Source organism: Patagioenas fasciata, chromosome 1 (assembly GCF_037038585.1).
Source record: "Patagioenas fasciata isolate bPatFas1 chromosome 1, bPatFas1.hap1, whole genome shotgun sequence".
NCBI classification, from domain to species: domain Eukaryota; kingdom Metazoa; phylum Chordata; class Aves; order Columbiformes; family Columbidae; genus Patagioenas; species Patagioenas fasciata.
The window spans coordinates 37,007,796-37,026,042 of NC_092520.1; the positions used below are offsets into that span (position 1 = coordinate 37,007,796).

An 18,247-nucleotide genomic window follows, 5' to 3' on the forward strand; every position below is an offset into this window, starting at 1 on the left:
AAGAAGGCTTCTAAACACAAAGAGAGAAAAATATCTTTAAAATTATAACAAATATTCAACAATTTCCTTTAATTGCAAGGCACTATTACTAAAATTTGTCTCTAAATTTAATATCTTAATTTCCAGACTTCATATTTACCACATAGACTGGAATGAAAACTCAAAAAAACCACTTAATACTATCCAAGATACACTCACAAATATATTGTTATTTTGAGTTCTTGGTATGATATTTTTAGAATAAGCTGGGTATTGTGATAAGTGCAGATTTCATTCTAGTTACCTAATTGTACTTGAGTCTGTTATGCAGTAAACATAATATCTGTTAAGAATACTAAGACAGACTCAACTTGGTGGGAGCCAGAAATAAAAGGTGCATTAAAGCGTTTCAAATTCAATCATTAGGTTTCATTGCACCCATCTGCTACCAGAAAATATAATTGGCAACTTGATTCATTGACCTTTAACTGTCGTTTTGGACCATGTTTTTGTAAATCCATATTTTAAAGTTAGAATTAGAGAGTTAATTTGATAAGAGAATAAGTACATTTTAACGCAATTACTTTTTTTTTTTTTTTTTTTTAGCAAAAGGGTTTTTGTGGGTGGTTTTTGTTGTTGTTGTTTGTTTGTTTGTTTGTTTTATGTAATCAGGTTGGATGGTCTGCTGTATATTCTGCTAATCCAGTCAAAGTAGTTATTTAATATTGTATGTAGTTAAAAGTAGCTAATGTTCAACTTCATTAAGACTTCTATTAAACAAAAAGCTTGTTGAACTTCTACTTTTTTATACAGGATCTACTGCCTCTTACTAATTATTTCCAGGGGTTTCTGTTACCCTAGAATTATACTTACAAGTTTTAATTCCACCAAGATTATGCGGTACAGTACAAAGACTAAATAAGCATTGAAGTTGTGGAGTGCTTCATATTTTGTTCCTAAATTGTTTTTATCTCTTTTATTTTCTTTTCTGAAGCAGATATTATCTTGCACAGGTGGGTTGGAGTGCATACGTCTTTTAGCACTTCTATAGGTGTGGCACACAAGTAGACTGTCTTATAAAATAACAGCCTTACTTAGAGCAAGCAGGAAACAATGTGATAAATGAGGATGATTCAACGTTTTCTCAGCAATGGTAAACAATTTTACCATTTTGTCATCTGAAGTTTATGTAATGGGAAAAAAAGTAATTGTGTTTCTTTACACAGCAGGATACGATTCCTCAAATATTTATGTAATATAGAGACAGATGTATATAACCTAGACTTATAATCCCATTTCACAGCTTTTCCAAATACTGGGGAGCTTGATAAATAAGAAGCCGATTATATTGGCAGTATAACTCCATTAATAGGATTCGGATTTACCTTATTGACAAGTCAGTACTGTTAATATGATCCAGTATATTAAATTGACGGGAAAACTGGAGCAATAGAATGTATCTGCAGCCTAATTGACAGGGAAGCTCTTTCAAAAGGTTCTTAATGTGGTTTTTATTGACAGAGTAGCTTCAATAAGTACATATCATTGGTGAGCAGTGTAAATATATTGGATGCAACTGTACTAGTAAATTCAGGTGAAGTAGTTACTGTTCTGTTTTACCATACTTCCATCTTTATTTTGTTTTAAGTCGTATCAAGCTCTCTCATAAGAACTTCACAGATGCTTCTTAAAGCACCAGTCTAACTGCACAGCTCACAGGTATCTGACAAGTTGTGAATTATTTCAAACGTGTTCATCATCTTAAGATGAATAGAGGCAATACAGAGCAATGCAATAATGTGTCATGAATTTCATTATGTTTATTTATTGACACTGTGATAGCAGAAGCAGATCTATTGTACTTTCAACTTGAGTTCTTTATGTGGTGTGATGTTTGACACCTCTTCCTATGTTCTGATTTTGCAACTTCTCCAAAAAGTAATACATCTCGAGAGCTCATATTACAATTGTTTTTCTAGTCTCATTTGACAACTTTCCACATTCTCTTCCCAGACCGTGCTGATTTCATTAAGTGCTTACATTTCATGTTTCTTCAGCACAAAATAAAATGAGACTCAGAAACCTGAAACCGTTATGAATAAACAGCAATATGAGTTTGAACGGAAAATCTTCGTGATTCCCCCTTCAGTAGAAGGAAGTTTTGAGTTCAGCTTCCACACTTATGCCTAGTCCCATCTTTCTTAGAGAGAGAAATCTGTATTTAAACACATAACCTGCATCTGCTCTGGCAGAGGAATGAAGGTTTTTGCTAAGCTGACTTCTCTGCTGATGAAACAGCAAATTGCTCCTGAAAGGATTCAATCTTTTATTACGTTAAAAAAAAAAAAAAAAAAAAGTCTGATCAGTGTCTGGTCTCATCCCATCTTTTGAGTGTTTTTCAAGTCTGTTTCCTCATCAAGGTCACTTAAAAATATGTTTCTCTATAGTGACCTTAAATGCTTCTTCAGCCTTCAGGTTTGGTGCAGCCAGCAATGAGGTGAAAGAAAGCCTGACTGGGCCTTGTAGCTTCGAGTCTTAGCCCTGTGTTAAATCCCTACAGACGTCTGTCTTCTTTTGTGCCTTGTGCATTGCAGAGTAAACTCTCATGAAAAATTGAAGAAATAATTGTGTTAAGTAAACCAATAGTACAAACACAACTGAAATATCTGCAGTATCTTAATGTGAATGCTTAAGCAATAAAACAATAATAATCTCTCTTGATAACAAATATAGTAATTGTTAAGAGAAAATAGCACATGGACAGGCATTTATATGGGGAGAATCTGCATTCCTTCACTTACACAAAAGGATGATATTCTCTGTCCCCAGAGTTTCACTTTCCAGAAATCACTTTGTGGATTTGACAGAATAGCTCAGGACCTCTTTTCCTCACAGTATTGCTTTTATCATTCAAGAGAAAGAGAAAGTATGAGCCACCAACACTCTTCAAGAAGGAGTATAGGAGCCTGGTGAATGATAACGCCCTGTGGATCCAACTGGTTTTGTTGCCCTGTGTTTTTTATGTGCTTTTGAAGAATGTTTACATACTCCAGAAATTAACATAAACACACTGTGTGTTTTGTAACACCAAAATGCACATTTTGCAGCTAGTGCGAAACTTTCCAAATATGCATGTCATAGGAATTACTATCTCAAAAACATTTTCAAAATGATAAGAGAGCACATATTAGGACAAGATTTGGGCTATTAAATAGCCCATTTAATTTTTTCCTTCAAAAAGGTAAAAGAACTCTTTAGAAATTTATGTCCCTTTATTTTTTTGCTATTTGGCTAATGCATTTTTTTAATGAAGTCTGGTGAAATTAAACACTACTACATCAGGCGAAGTGTGTACACTTCTATTCTTATACTGAGGAGTCTTTGTGAGAAATTGTACTATATTGAACACAAACTGTTTCTAATAAAATGAAGACAATTGTCTGCTCTTTCAAAACTAGATTTGGCAGAGTACAATTCTTTTGTCTTGAAAAGTGATTGCCATTATGTAAGATCTTTGTTTCATGGGGGAGTGGTGAATATCTGGAATTAAGCTTTTCAAGAAAAGACACAAAAGATGCTTGAGTTAGATATTAAGTGGCAGTGTGATAAAGGTGAGAGATGTTTCATTTCATTTCTGCATTTAATGTTTAATTAAAAAGAAGTTAGAGTCAGTAAAAACATTTGGCTTTATTATAGTTTCAGGTATGAACACCTACATAAAATGGAGTTGCATTGAATCATTTCTGAAAATGTGATTCTTGTTCTTGTAATTCTGAGAAAAAAATTATGAATATTCTAGTAGACTAATATTCATAAATCTCATTAATGTTTTTTTTTCACACATTTTAGAATACATCTTTCCCTAATATGACAATTATTTCTGGGTATAATTTCTCAAGAATACTTAAATATTGCATTTCTTTCTCCCTCTTCTCCCTCCCTTCTTTCTGTTTCTCACTTTCCCTGTCTTTTTCTTTGTAGTCATGTTGATTTTAAGATTTTTTTTTTTTTTTTTTTTAGGAGAAATACTTGTCAAATTGAAAACTTTTGCTTTTATTTTTCTCTGATTTTATCCAAACACTATGGAGTACACAAAAAAAAAAAAAAAATGCTAGAAATCTTCAGAATTGTGGTGTAACAAAGTTTTTTATTAAAAAGACAAAAAAGGGAATTAGCCTACTTTTTATGGGAATTCTTGAAAGCAGAAGCCTTGTGAAGTCATTTACTGTTGTCTTACTGAGAAATAGTAGGGTCCCTGAAATCTGATTGATTAATATGGGGATATAATTTCATTCCTGAGTTTTTAAAAAGAAATACAGATGTGTGCAGAACCACTATGGAACACCTTTGTATTTATAAAAGTACCTAAAGTATTTACAAAAACACTTCAGTACTTAAAAGGAACATATAAGAAAGATGGGGGCAGACTTTTTAGCAGGGCGTGTTGTGACAGGACAAGGGGTAATGGTTTTAAACTAAAAGAGGGGAGATGCAGGCTAGACATGAGAAAGACATTTTTTAAAAATGAGGTCGGTATAATGCTGTCACAGGTTGCCAAAAGACGTGGTAGATACCCCATCCCTGGAGACATTCAAGGCCAGACTGGATGGGGCTCTGAGCAACCTGATCTGGTTGAAGATGTCTCCTGCTCATGGCAGGGGGTTTGGACTAGAAGACCTTTGAAGGTCCCTACCAACCCAAACTATTCTATGATTCTATGAATCTATAAAAATATGAAAACCTTTTAACAGAAATAAATAAATACCTCGTGAACACGAACTTATTAAAAAAAAAAAAAAAGAAAAGAGATTAAAGTAGCCCATTGCTAAACATATTCTCCATAATTCATTGTGTAATACTTTGCCCAGGCTGGTTTGAACTGTTTCCAGTGCTGAAATATTTTTTTTTTCTTATAAGATTATTTGAGGTTAATGGATCCTACAAGGAATTTGTTTCTGATAGTCTGTTCTTGGCCATAATTTTTAATTTTACTTTCTTTAAATGAAACTTTTGGAAATCATAGTCATTCCATAATTAATTAGTAGAACCTTGACAGCTGACTTTCAAGCTTCGAAATAGTTTTATTTTGAATTTATAAAATTCGGTATTCCAAATTCGCCATGTGAGAGCAATACTTAGCAACAATTGTAGTTTATCTAGGCCTTTGTGTGGTCTTAATTCACAAGCCCTAACACCTATAATAGAATGAATGGTTTCACAGACAGTTGATGATAGCAGTTCAAGAATGTTCTATGTGCTGTTCATGTAAATACTGGCCAGTCACTTCTTCAAGTCACTTTATTAGACTGTAGCAATTATATTGTCACATCTGAAATCCCATACCAATAAAAGTATATTTTTCACAGGCTTAATTTGCCTGTTCTTTTACTTTCCCTGAAGTCTCTGATGAAAAACATAGCATAACCAAACTGTTAAGATATTTTCTAAAAGGTAGAAACACTCTTTTTTAAATTTTGCCAGCTCTTGAAAGGTTTATATGCATTCCAATCTCTTTCAAAATTGCATTTTTATGAGCTTCATCCTTCTGAGAAAGCTATATTAAATATGTGTATAGAAATCCTCAGGATCTTTTGTGCAGCGTTGCAGTAATATCAGTGTTCTTAAAATTTCAGACTTACTGTAGTCACATAGTAGTACAGATAGATGAAAGTAAGTATTTTTAAGGGGCCATTGAAGGGACTGTGAAAAAGTATCTGTGAAATGGTTTAACAGCATACTCTAATTGGAAATGAACTGATTCCCCTAATCTGTGAAAATGAACCATAAAACCAGGACCTCTTCTCTAGGGGAGATATGGACAGTTAGGTTGACATCACAGACTTTTTAATTCTCTGGTATCTAAGCAGCTCAGTAGACAGTTGTGTTTTTGCTTTAGTTTTAGAGACCACTTCTTCCAGTATGTTTTCCTCGTATCGAGGAACTTGCTTGTTAGTAGTTGGTGACCTAATACTCCAGTTCTCAACCTTGAGTCACAGAGACAGAAAATGTGACAGTAACTGTCTAACTACAGCGACTTTTAGAGATGGATTGTTTCTGAGGGTTTTCTTGTGGGGGAGGGTGAGGGTGGAACTTGTTTTGTTTCATTCCTCAGGACGTTAATGGTGCTGGCATTTGAGTTATTTTTGGTTATTTATCAGAAGACAGTAACTGCATGTAATCCACTTCTGATGCAATACATCTTACTTAGATTTAGCTATTGCAATTAACATCTTGTTGGTCATCTACCTTGCCCTATAATTATTGGAGAAAGTAAACTCCAGATGTAATACCTACCTAAAACTAGATGCCCAAACAGGATGAATTATCTTGTATGTCTCTAATGCTTATAGAGGGATCTTAGCTGATTAGCTCAGAGTAGGTGACTCACTATTAGATGGTTATCTGCAGGTAAAATGAAACCTACCATAAAACTGGAGGCAAACAGAGAGACATGGTCATTCTGATTTCCTAGAAAGGACTGTATACACAGAGAAGAACAAAGACTTTATTTGTTGTTGATAGATTTTTAAAGTAGCACTTGTTTCCTGGAATTACAGCTATGCAGTGTAAAGAGATATGATTAATACATGAGCTGAAATGTGTAATATCACTTCCATAGATGTTAAAGTGTAAAAAATTTAAGTATATGACCTCTCACTTCAACTGGGATTAAACAGCAAAAAAAAAGTGTTTAAAAGTGTTTGAGGGAGTTAGACATTCATGTTTGTCTGTGATCCATTGTAAATCGTATGCTTACCTTTCTAACATTCCTCTAAACTGCCTAGCTTTAAAATTAAATGTTTTTTTATTGTCCCAATTTTTGCATAGATATTATCATATATGGAGCAATTTTCTCTCTGCTGCCTGCATCTTGGAGTGCTCTGTTACAGCTCATCACAAGTATGATACTTTCATAGTTCACAGGAGAAGGTCTGATGCATTTAGAGCAGAAGGAAAAGAATTCAACTCTGAGCTCTGTGGCTATATATGGTTATCAAGTATTTACATTTGTTCTTTTGCAGCAATGAACTCACTGTGAGATGGCACCCAACTGTTTGTATTACTGCAAAGTACAATATGAAGGAAATTGGTCGAATTATTATCGAGTTAAAGGTCATTAATGATTACCATAAATACAGAATTTCTCAGAAACAGCTCCCATTTTTAGGAGCTGCTAAGATGTGCTGGTAAATTCTATTTTAAAATTTATAGCTTGGCTAGCCTTTTTTTTTTTTTTCCCTATAAAAAAGCAGCATAAAAAAGTATGACCAGTTCTTAGGGTGGTCCAGCTTATAGATAAGTTCTTAGCACCACATCTAAAGAGGTGCTATAATTAATGCCTGGGAAAAAGTCTGGCTTGTCTAATGGCAGAGAATTGATGAAAAGGCAGTTTATAGTGCGAATTTTGCCTGACAACGACATGAAAAACGGAAGTGTTGATTCTAATAGCAGCTGCATTTAGGAGAAAGTAGATATCTTCTGTAAGGAAAAGCATAAGGTCAGTTTTCCTGAACATCCATAGTTGAGATATTAGACCCATAAAATATACATGAGTTCTGCAATTGTAAAGGTTTTTTTTGGGTTAAGAAGTTTCAGGCTCTGTGAGTGTCATAATGATTATATGTGTACATATATGAGATGGATTTGCTGCACATGACAGAGATACTAGCTTACAATTTGAGAAAAGAAAATAATAAATGACAGAATTCAGGCTACTTCCAAAATGTGATGTGCTACATTTAAGACATTACATATAAGGATGCTGAAATATTTATGTTTATGCTTTATTTCTTCCTTTTTTTTGTTTTCAAAATTAAGACAAGCTTTTGTTTTAATTACATCTGTTAAACCCAGGATCTTGTCTGTTTCTAAGCACAAAGCAGTAAACTGTCTCCTGATTGAAGTGACCAGATTTTCAAAAGTTTGAATACTTGTAGCTGGAATCATCAACTTCTGAAACACTGGCTTGGAAAAGCAGTGATATAACACTGGGTTTGATGTCCCAGATCTTCAGAACACCCCTTCTGTAATACAGAATATCACTCGAATTTATGGGCAGTATTTAAGAACTTTCATAAGCCTGTCTCAAATGCTACTAAAGAATGAGTCTCTAGTTGGATGTGAACACCCAGAATTCCAAGTTAGGTGCAATTTCGAGATGATAAAGTCATTGAGAAATATAAATATAGGTATTTTATGCCATATTTTCCAAAAAGAACAGTAAAAACCTGATTCTGTCATATACTTTTTCATAAAAAAGAATCACTGGTAACACATCGGGTTATTTTTGTAACGACATATACATTGATTTGTATTCCACATCTTAAATTAGAAACTACTTCAAAGTGTTCAAACAATGTGTATTATAATCCTAATTTTTGAATAAAAGGATTAAAGCAGAAACAAGAAAGCACAGCATAAATTGGCTTAATAAATGCCAAACACAAGATCATTCCTTTTATTCCGTCCCTTCCCTAAATCACGTATGGTACATAAGCACATCTATTTCACGTATACCTTGAGAGTGACAGGTGACTACATATTTTCTGTTGCAAACAGCAGTGACTGTTAAATTTCGGATGTAACTGCATGTATCTTTTCCAAGCTCCAACATTCCCACCATACAAAGGATAGCAAATATTTCTAATGACCATCTTCTACCTAAAAACCACCAAAACAAAGATAAAAAAATTAAGCGGAGAATGGTAGAGAAAAACAAATATCTAAGAGACCTGTCACTTGTATAAACACTTGTGTGACATTAAACTTTACCTTGGGCCTTCTGCTCCATTAATTGGGCGCTGCCCATGTTACCGATATTGATATGCTAAATGCTGTTGCAAAACTCATAGCTGCAGCAAAGCATAGTGGTGTGACATGAAGCGATGCAGGAAACAGTAGAAGCTCTGTCTCTAGGTCAGCTGCAAGAAGTGACATGTGTGACTGTACAGTATATGGAATTTTGTGAAAGATGCAGTCTCTCTTTCTCTCAAAGAAATTCAGCTGACGATACAAGGGGAATTCAGTTCCCTTTGGCAGGACTCCATGTTGGTCTGGATGCTGTAACTACTTCCACAGTTACTTAACTCATGCTGCTAAAAATAAACTCATGACAGACTTAATGAAAGTATCTTCTTTTAAAAACTACTTGTCTACAACAATCATGTAATGTTCTTGTTTGCATGTGCAGTTCTCATTGTTCTGACATAGCTATTAATACTGATGAAAATTAAAGAGAGAAAATCCAAATATTTTCATACTTGTCCTTTTCCAGTAGGAGTTAAAAAAACACACAGCCAATCAGCCACAGATTTTCTTGATCTTCTTGCAGTTTTTTTCAATTCAAGAGTAATATAGCAATATATGAAATTGTATTACAGCAGTAAGGGCTTCAGAATCCCAGTAGATGATGTAATTATGATTAAAAATAAGTATTATTGAATAATTCACTTTTGTAATATGCAAAAGTAATTTTTTTCTCTCATTTTCAATAACCATCAGTCTTAATATCTAAGTAATGAAAAAACATAAACAGTGTCATCTGTCAGGTTACTAACAGAGAATGCCACTTATTGGAGCCTCATTGTTTACTTTAGCAGGTAATTTGTGGACCGGAATCATTTAATTGTTCTGAGCACATAATTACATGCCAGCATTTTCCAATTTAATTAAAATGTACAAATCTGAAGATAAAGGGAATTTTTGAATTATTAATCATTTCTCCTCTAGGAAATCTTGTTGCTCTGCAGGAGATTTGTCCAGTGTACAACTATACGTATTTTTTTCCTTCTCTTTCACAGACAGACAATTTTCCCGCAGAGCCCAATTACATGGGCAGCAGGCAGCAGTTTGTTCAAAGGTAAGGCCTATTAAATAACTTTCTCGGGTTCCCCATTTGCATTCTTGTCAAAATTGCTTTGCCAGAGTGTACAATTCAACTTAGAACAAGTAAATACAATTCTCTCTCTCTCTCTTTTTTTTTTTTTTTTTAATATGTATTTCAGTAGCTCCACATTCAAGGATCCAGAAAGAGCCAGCTTGAGGGACAGCGGGCATGGGGACAGTGATCAGGCTGACAGTGACCAAGACACTAACAAAGGCTCCTGCTGTGACATGTCTGTTAGGGAGGCACTCAAGATGAAAACTACTTCAGCTAAAAGCCAGCCACTTGAACAAGGTGAGTGAAGCCTCCAGTGCTTACAAAAGTGTAAATTCTAAGCCGTAATTATAAACCTATTAGTACTGCAGTTGTGGTTTATCAGGGCAGAATAACCCACTGATAATTCTATCAGAGAAAACAGTAAATCTTTTAGCTAGCCCAGAGCAAAGAATGCTCAGTATCTTTCGAAACGAACATGAAATGAAACCACAAGTATCTGAAGTAGATTAAAAAAAAAAAAAATAGTACTTTTCTGAAATGATTAGAATATGCTTTATCTCCACTGGCATTGCCTGTGATATATTATATACAGTCCTTCTGCTAAAGGTTGATTTGGAAATTCAAACTAGACATGACTGCAATAGATAAAAGAACTCCAGTCATTTAGATTCCTCACATAGTTTGGAGACGAGGAAAAGAGAAGAGACTTGGGATATCAGACAAGGGTAAAAAAGGGTCAGAAGATGTTTTCAATTCATGGATGTATTTTCCTACTTGTAATGTTGATTTCACAATTAATAGTAGTGTAAGAAGTGTCAAATAATAACACAATCTTTTTTTCAGTGTAATTTCATTCATGTCCTGTGAAGGTACCAAAGATGAGTGTCTGTGAAACAGCTAATATTACTTATATCAGGACAATGCCAATGTTCTCTGCAAACTTTAATTCTGACAAACAAGCATGTTTATTTCCTCAAAATCTGTGTCCAATTCATTTTTTTCCACATGTGTTTTATCTAATTACAAGGTCTTCTATTTCTAAAGAAACACTTTTCTTTTTTTCTTTTTTTCTTTTAAAGCATCAGACAGACTGAGTACTCCAGCAGTGTGTGTGTGTGTTTTGCTTCAGGCTGTAAGCAATAAGGAAGTGCATCACTGAATTATTTTGATTTTTTTTTTGTACGTTTGCTATCATTTTAGATTGTTGTGGGGAAGATGATGCAGCATGAAAGACAGTTAAAAGATTATTAAATAAGTCAGCCTTAATAAGAAGCTGTATTTATAATTAAGCAGAAATGTGTTTTATTAATTGTTGATTAATCAGACTAGTTTTTTGCCTCTTAGCCTAGTCTTATCTGTAGGACAGCCATCAGGAAATACATGTTCAGCTTCATTTTTCTGATTATGTTGAGATTGCAATATAATTTTTGCTGTGTAGGATATTTAGAATGCTGCAGTATAATTTATTCCCTATATATTTGAAGACTGACCCCATATATGACCTTATTTTCCAAGTAATAAGTGTCTGAAATATTATTTGTTCCTAACCTTCTGCCACAGCAATTCTCTGTTTATAATTGGACATTGATCTGTATAAAGATGCTGATTTTTAATAAGTTGTTTCAATGCGTGTCTAAATTTCTCAGTTTTGCATAAGAAAAAGACGAAATCTCCAGATTTGTATTTATGAAGTACAGTTCTAAATTTTTTTAAAGATTTGTTAGGAATTTTATTTATAACTCAAATTAAAAATGTGTGGGTTTTTTTAGAAAAGGACTGTATGGCCAGAGTTCATAATATCGAAGTTTGTCCAGCAGCATCAAGCCCAATACTGGTCATAATTTAAAAACTCTAGTAAGCAGATTAAGTCGACTATTGCTGTTCCATATTTTCACTGTAATGCAGAGTTATATGATGGTTTGCACTTGTGATTATATCTAGGTGAGGGACCCTCTCCATCAACAAATAACTCATTCCAGTGGCTCATATGAATTCCTCACATTCTTACCAAACATATATTGAGTTGTGAACCTTAGTTACTGTCAGTCACTGAACTGCAGCAGTGGGTGTTTATGTAAATTTTCTTACAAAGGAAAAAAAAAAGCATGAGGGTAGAGAGATAAAATACTTTAAAAAGTTGTATTTTTATTGTCTTTTTCCCCCAAATATAATCACAAGTGGTAATGATACCCATTTGTTTACTTGTACAATCCCATCTCAAGTGTGCTGCAATACAATCATTGGCATATTATGAAAACTGAACCTGCAGCAAACACCTTATGGAGTTACAGATCATTGCAATAACAAATGCGGTGCAGTGTGATGTTCCCAATGAAATCAGTGATCGTTTGTCATAAAACCTAGTATAATTAGGTGTCTTAGTCCAAAGTTACTTTTCTCTTTTGAAAAAAATATAAACAAAATTGCCTTCTTCAGTCATAAGCCCAGTTGAAGGAGGGTGAAAAATATTACATATATGATCAGGATAGAATAGGGATTCTACTTTCTTTAAAGCAAAATTGTTTTCTGGGAAAAGAAGATGGACAGCTTGCTAGAAACAATTGTCTGCAGTAGCAACTGGAGCAGTATCAAAAGTTTTGGTTCTGATATCATGCTGGGATGTGCACAGGGATGGGAATTCACTATTTGTAAAAAAAAAAAAAAGTTTCAGTCTTGATTATTGTTGTTTAAAGATATTTAAAATAGTTTAAGTTCTGTTTCTAAAGTAGTGATAATTATTAGATCTGGCATTTAAAAAAAAAAAAAAAGATCAGAACTGTGAATTCAGAATCTCGACTTCAGACTCTCAATTTAAAAATGAGTTACATTTGAGTTTGAGATCCTCTGTATGCAATTCCAAACACGATTGTATTGAATCTGATTCTACTCATATTAGTAATAAGAACACTAGTATTTACCAGTACTTTAACTACACTTTTGAGCAAGTGCAGCCTAGACATAAGAAAATTAAATGGTCATATTGAGACAAAAATCATGTCAGTAGCACCACAATGATTCTGCTTCTATCAGCAATTAATAAGTAGGAAAATTTAATGAAAAATAATTTTTTTAGACAAGACATCTTCTGATTTGAGCATGGGATGGGGGGCAATCAAGCTTACTTTGTGATTTGTATTAAAATATGTAAGACAGTGGATGATAAGACCTCAGTAATTTTACTATTAAAATATTGAATTTCAAGGGAAGTATCTCCAGATAGCAAGTTTTGTCTGGTGGTGAAAGTAAATATTCGCACAAGTGGAAAATATATCACTATGAAATGCTTATGAAAGCTCATCACTTGGCCTTAATGGAAAGAAAGGCAAAAAAACCCTCAAATCTATTAAAGTCACCAGGACAGTAAGTCTTATGTTAAAATAAGCATGCCCCATTTTAGTTATCTCAATCATATATCTTCTTGTTGTGAATTCAAAGCCACTTTCTGCATACCAATATCTAGCTGTCTATTAATCTTACTTATGCTATCTGAATCAGGTGTCTTACTAAGCAGCTTGTTCCATATGCCTGCTACTCTTTCGCTAGAATGGTTTTAGATAGATTTGTTTAGTTTACTTCTCTTTTTTTCACTTCTGTTGCTGAGACTTTAAACCCCATCACTAGTTTGGACAGTTTGAGATCACGCTACTTAGAAGTTTTACAAGAATTAGCAGTTTTGAATAAATCTGTCAAGTTACCAGTTTGTTCTGCTGGAAGTAGCATGTATTATTTTATTAATCACATTTTATATCTAAATAACAGTGATCTTTTTGTTTGGTATGGTTTAAGCATAACAACAATAATCTGTATTTCTTGAAAAGATATACAAAGCTGAAAATTATATCATAAACCGCAATTTATATCTACAAGGAAACAATAAAAAGTAAGATATTCATTTTATACTTTTCTTAGTGAATCATGGATATGTTTACCTTATAATCACTAAAACAATATAGAGTTATGGACTTTTTGGCAGTTACTCGTAAATCATCATCTTTGTTAGATTTTCCCAGGAATCCTTTTTTTGAGTCCGTATGTTTGTGTTTTCTTTCTTTAACATTAATCTACATTTTCACGTGATTGTCAAAAGCATCCAAGAGATTCAGTATCTACAAATCCAGTAGCTTTGTTGTTGAGTTTTTGCTTTATCATTGTACATCTTTCTTTCAACATGTTTGCTTGTTGGCAAGCACCTGCATCCCATAGAGGTGGCATTTCTGCATGCGTTCTTGCCTTGATAACAGTAGTATGGATCCTGAGAATAAATGAAAAGCGGAGGCACCTCCTTGGAGGAAAGGGAAAAGAAAATTCTTCAGTGCTGGTGTCTGAGAATATTCTAGGATCTGTATTGGTCACCAGGCTTCTCTGTAGAACAGCACCATTTTAATCTAAATATTGGTGACTAGTATAAAAGGACTGGAATGTATCTTCAGAAAAAAAAAAAAAAAGAACCTAAAAAATACTTCTTTCTTCATCATCGCAACAAAAAACCATATGTATCACAGCTGATGCAGTCCTGCATGCAACAGTCTTAGGAATAACATCTATATCAGTGTTACAGAATCCCTATGAATACTGCTAACTCTTGTCCACAGAACACATTCACAGAACTAGTTTGTAGTAAATTATGCATTTATATTCTCAATTTCTAAAAAAGAATGATCCCTCAAATTAAGTATCCTGCATTATCCATCCACAGCAGAGTAGAAATTACTAGAACTTTTTACCAAGATTTTTTGTGAACTATCCATTGAGTTTCTTGCCACAATCCTGCCTGAGTCTGTAAGATAATTAAAATCCATTCTGTTTAACTGAGTGAGAATCAGTCTAGACTGCTAAGTGCAGAAAGTTCATAAACCAAATTTCTGCTGTCTGACATCATCACCAATGCTTTCCATGCCATTGGGGATGATAGGTTCTTTTATAAGTACATCATCTTAATGAGATAATGGAAAAAGAAGAAATGCTTCTTTTCAAAGTTCTCAGAGCTGGTGATGTCCTCTGCTGAGAAACCGATGGAGGCTGGACAGAACAGCCCCTATCACATTCTATCTGTGCCCAGACTATTAATAGCTATCAGATTGCACTACTTGTTCTAATGCTGCCTTAGAGTCTTTATGTCCAGGACTATTATCCCTTCTAACTCACCCTTAACATGGTCAAGTAAGATGCTAACTCACTATTGTATGCCAGGACTTTACTTTTACCTGCTTAATTGTTATCCAGACAAGCAACAAGAGCAACTTAATTAACAATTTCTTCCCTTTTCCAAGTATAACTTAGTAGTATCTCCTTCTAGGACCATGAATTCTGGAAACAGGTGAATCCCACCCAAAATGAGATTCTTTTCCCCTTTTCACATGTTCTTTATAGGCAATTTTCTCTCTCCTTTTTATTTTTTTTTTCCCTTTCCTTTTGCTGCTGTGCTTTATGCAAGCACCTGTGTGATCTTAGGTGACAAAGATTAACTTATCTAATCTGATTGACCAAATTTGCTATCAGCACCCTGGAGCTGCTAGATTTTGGCCTCATTCTGATGGTCAGATTTTTTATTTCAGATCAAAAATGTATGTAGAGTTACAGAATTTTCTGAAGAATAAGGCCATATTTATAACTGTTCGATGTCCACTTTAGTGTGTTTTACAAATTCATCAAGACATTTAAGCTACTGCCAACACTTCATTCCTACTTTTCTGCTGTGAGGTCATTGTTCCATGAAACAATACTTCTGAGTTTAAGATAAATGGCAACGTTATTATTGGTCTCATTCTTCTTATGAAGTCCTTGGCAAACGGGAATAATGAAACTCCTACTAGTATTAAACTTTTAAATTGATGTTTCACTTTTATTCAGAGGAGTACTCATAAAAGTTTCAAATGTTCTAAGTGTCTTGATCTCAAACACTGATTTAAAGTTGATCTAGGTAACACCTTTGCAAGACTTCCTTACCTAGGCTGAGCTAGGCTATGCAAATTTTGAGAAATGCCACTTTTTGAGAGACCAGAATAATATTTTCCCCATGAAACTAAGTTAATGAACTAGACAGAGGAACACAGGTCAGTAGCCTTTGCTGCACAGATGATTGTCATAACCTTTCTCATGTTAATACCCAGGAATCAATAAAATATCTGTTGTTTTATTATGTATTGGGCAAATTGTATGATGGATCTGGGCAAAATAAAGAAAAGTTCTATCAACTTTTACATAATCGAAGAATTAAAGATTTTTTTCCTCTGTTGCAATGAATTCAGGTTCACTTTTGACATACTAGTTATGTGAGTACTGATTAGAGATTTCATGAGTGTCGCAGTGTGATGTCAGGTTGACCGAAGCAGAGTCCAGTTTGGTTTAGAGAGTTTTTAGTTTTTAGTCCAATTTGATTTAGAGAGGAGGGTGTTCCCAGGCATAGATTCCCTCTGCAGTGTGTTCTCCTTGTAAGTACATGAGCAGCGTTAGATTACAAGCAAGGCTATCCAGATGAGGAAGAAGAAGTTAAAGGAAGCAGGCGTTTGTCCTAAAATAAGTAAGAAAGGGAAGGGATGGATTAGCTTAATACCTGGACTAGTTATCTGCCTTCATTGATACAAAATAGAAAAGCAGTGCAAACATTCTGACAGCTGAAGTGACAGTGAATACACTTTGCATCAGAGCATCTTAGCCTATTATTGCTGCCTGTTATTGCCTATTATCCTGCTTTTCAACCGGAGTTGAGTTCTACCAAACCAGGTTTTTAATCAGGTCCATGTTTCAGCATCTGGCAGATTATCATCATCATGAATCTAGTAGCAGTGAAGTCTTGTGAATAGCATATCCCACATTCAATTAATGCATTTATCCACAAATTTGTGGGGGGAGGGAATTTCTATAACTGATTTTCAAAACATACAGAAAGAAATTTCTTCATCTGTTCAGACACAAAATGTCACTGTGACACAAAGAAGGGATTATAACCATTCAGCACAGCTTCATCTGTGGACCATTTGGTGCATTAAGCTACATTTTTCAGGTAATTTCATTTCTTCCCTCCATTATTTTTACTTATTTTATAATTACAAATTAATTCAGTGGTTAAAAATTATATTTTTGTCCTATATTTTGTTTTCATTGGAAGTGTCACCACCAAATCAATTTAGATACATCATTACTAATACCTTAAAATCACAGAATCACAGAATCATAGAATTCAAGTTGGAAAAGACCTTTAAGATCATCAAGTCCAACTGTTAACCTAGCACTGTCAAGTCTGCCACTAAACCACGTTCTCAAGCACCATATCTACATAGCTTTAAAATACCTCCAGGGCTGGTGACTCCACCACTTCCCTGGGCAGCATGTTCCAATGCCTGACAACCCTCTCCATGAAGAATTTTTTCCTAATACCCAGTCTAAACCTTCCCTGGTCCAATGTAAGGCCATTTCCTCTTGTCCTATCATTGTTACTTGGGAGAAGAGACCAGCACCCTCCATGCTACAACCTCCTTTCAGGTAGTTGTAGGGAGCAATAAAGTCTCCTCTCAGTCTCCTTTTCTCAAGGTTAAACAACTCCAACTACCTCAGCTGCTCCTCATCAGACTTGTGCTCCAGACCCTTCACCAGCTTCATTGCCCTTCTTTGGACATGCTCCAGTACCTTTTATTGGTAGAGATTGAGGCTGCACCAATAAAAGTCTTAATAAATTTTAGAGTTTTCTTGAATTATATTATTTGCAAATTAATGCATAACATGCAGTTTAAGGTCACAAATTTGTTACCACAAGTCTCATGCCTGAGATGTGAGTGAAAATTCTAACATTTGGGTTCTATAGCTGCTGATGTTCATTCCTTTGTTTTTTGCTTTAGAGGCAAAAAAACAGGATATCCATTCCCTGTCATTTGTGTAAATCTCATTATTTCCTTTTTATACTCTGTTTTGATACCACCTTTCCCAGGGCTGAGCACAGCCATCATACTACAGTTTGTTCTTGGAAGCCTTAGAATCCATCAGTTATCTTTTTACTTTATTCCCATTAGAAGAGCAAGATAAGGATTTGCAGTTCTCACTAAGATGAGGCCCTTCTATGTCAAAATCATTATCTTCAGCTAACATTTCTTCTTTTCATTTTCTTTTTATAAATTGAAAGAAAAGTGGGGGCATAGAAAGATCAACAACTTTTGAAACAAGGAAATCAGAAAATACATCATTTTCATTGTTTCAGGCTTTATGCATTTCCCTGGGTGGTAAATGGATGTTCTCTGCCTGTGCTTACTTTTGTTAATGAAAATTTTAAGACATATATTCATATATTGGATGGACACTTAATTTCATGGAAACTGTAGTAACAGGACTAGAGAGTCTATTCCAGCCTCTTAGTCCGTGTATGTTAATGTCCTTGGATGATGTAATTGCAATTTT

The 18,247-nt window shown here is 34.4% G+C and overlaps 1 protein-coding gene across 9 annotated transcripts in view; it reads left to right on the plus strand.

Annotated features, from left to right (window-relative positions):
- The window catches only part of PCDH17 (protocadherin 17), a 97,873-nt gene that overhangs the window by 20,184 nt on the left and 59,442 nt on the right, over window positions 1-18,247 (plus strand). For 7 of the 9 annotated variants that reach the window (XM_071805954.1, XM_071805959.1, XM_071805949.1 and 4 more), the window contains 2 exons: window positions 9,780-9,838; window positions 9,984-10,156. In XM_071805954.1, coding sequence (XP_071662055.1) covers window positions 9,780-9,838; window positions 9,984-10,156 — 232 coding nt within the window. Of the gene's footprint in view, window positions 1-9,779; window positions 9,839-9,983; window positions 10,157-10,938; window positions 12,467-18,247 lie in introns of those variants that run through there. The other 2 variants (XM_071805964.1, XM_071805951.1) reach the window with 2 other exon arrangements.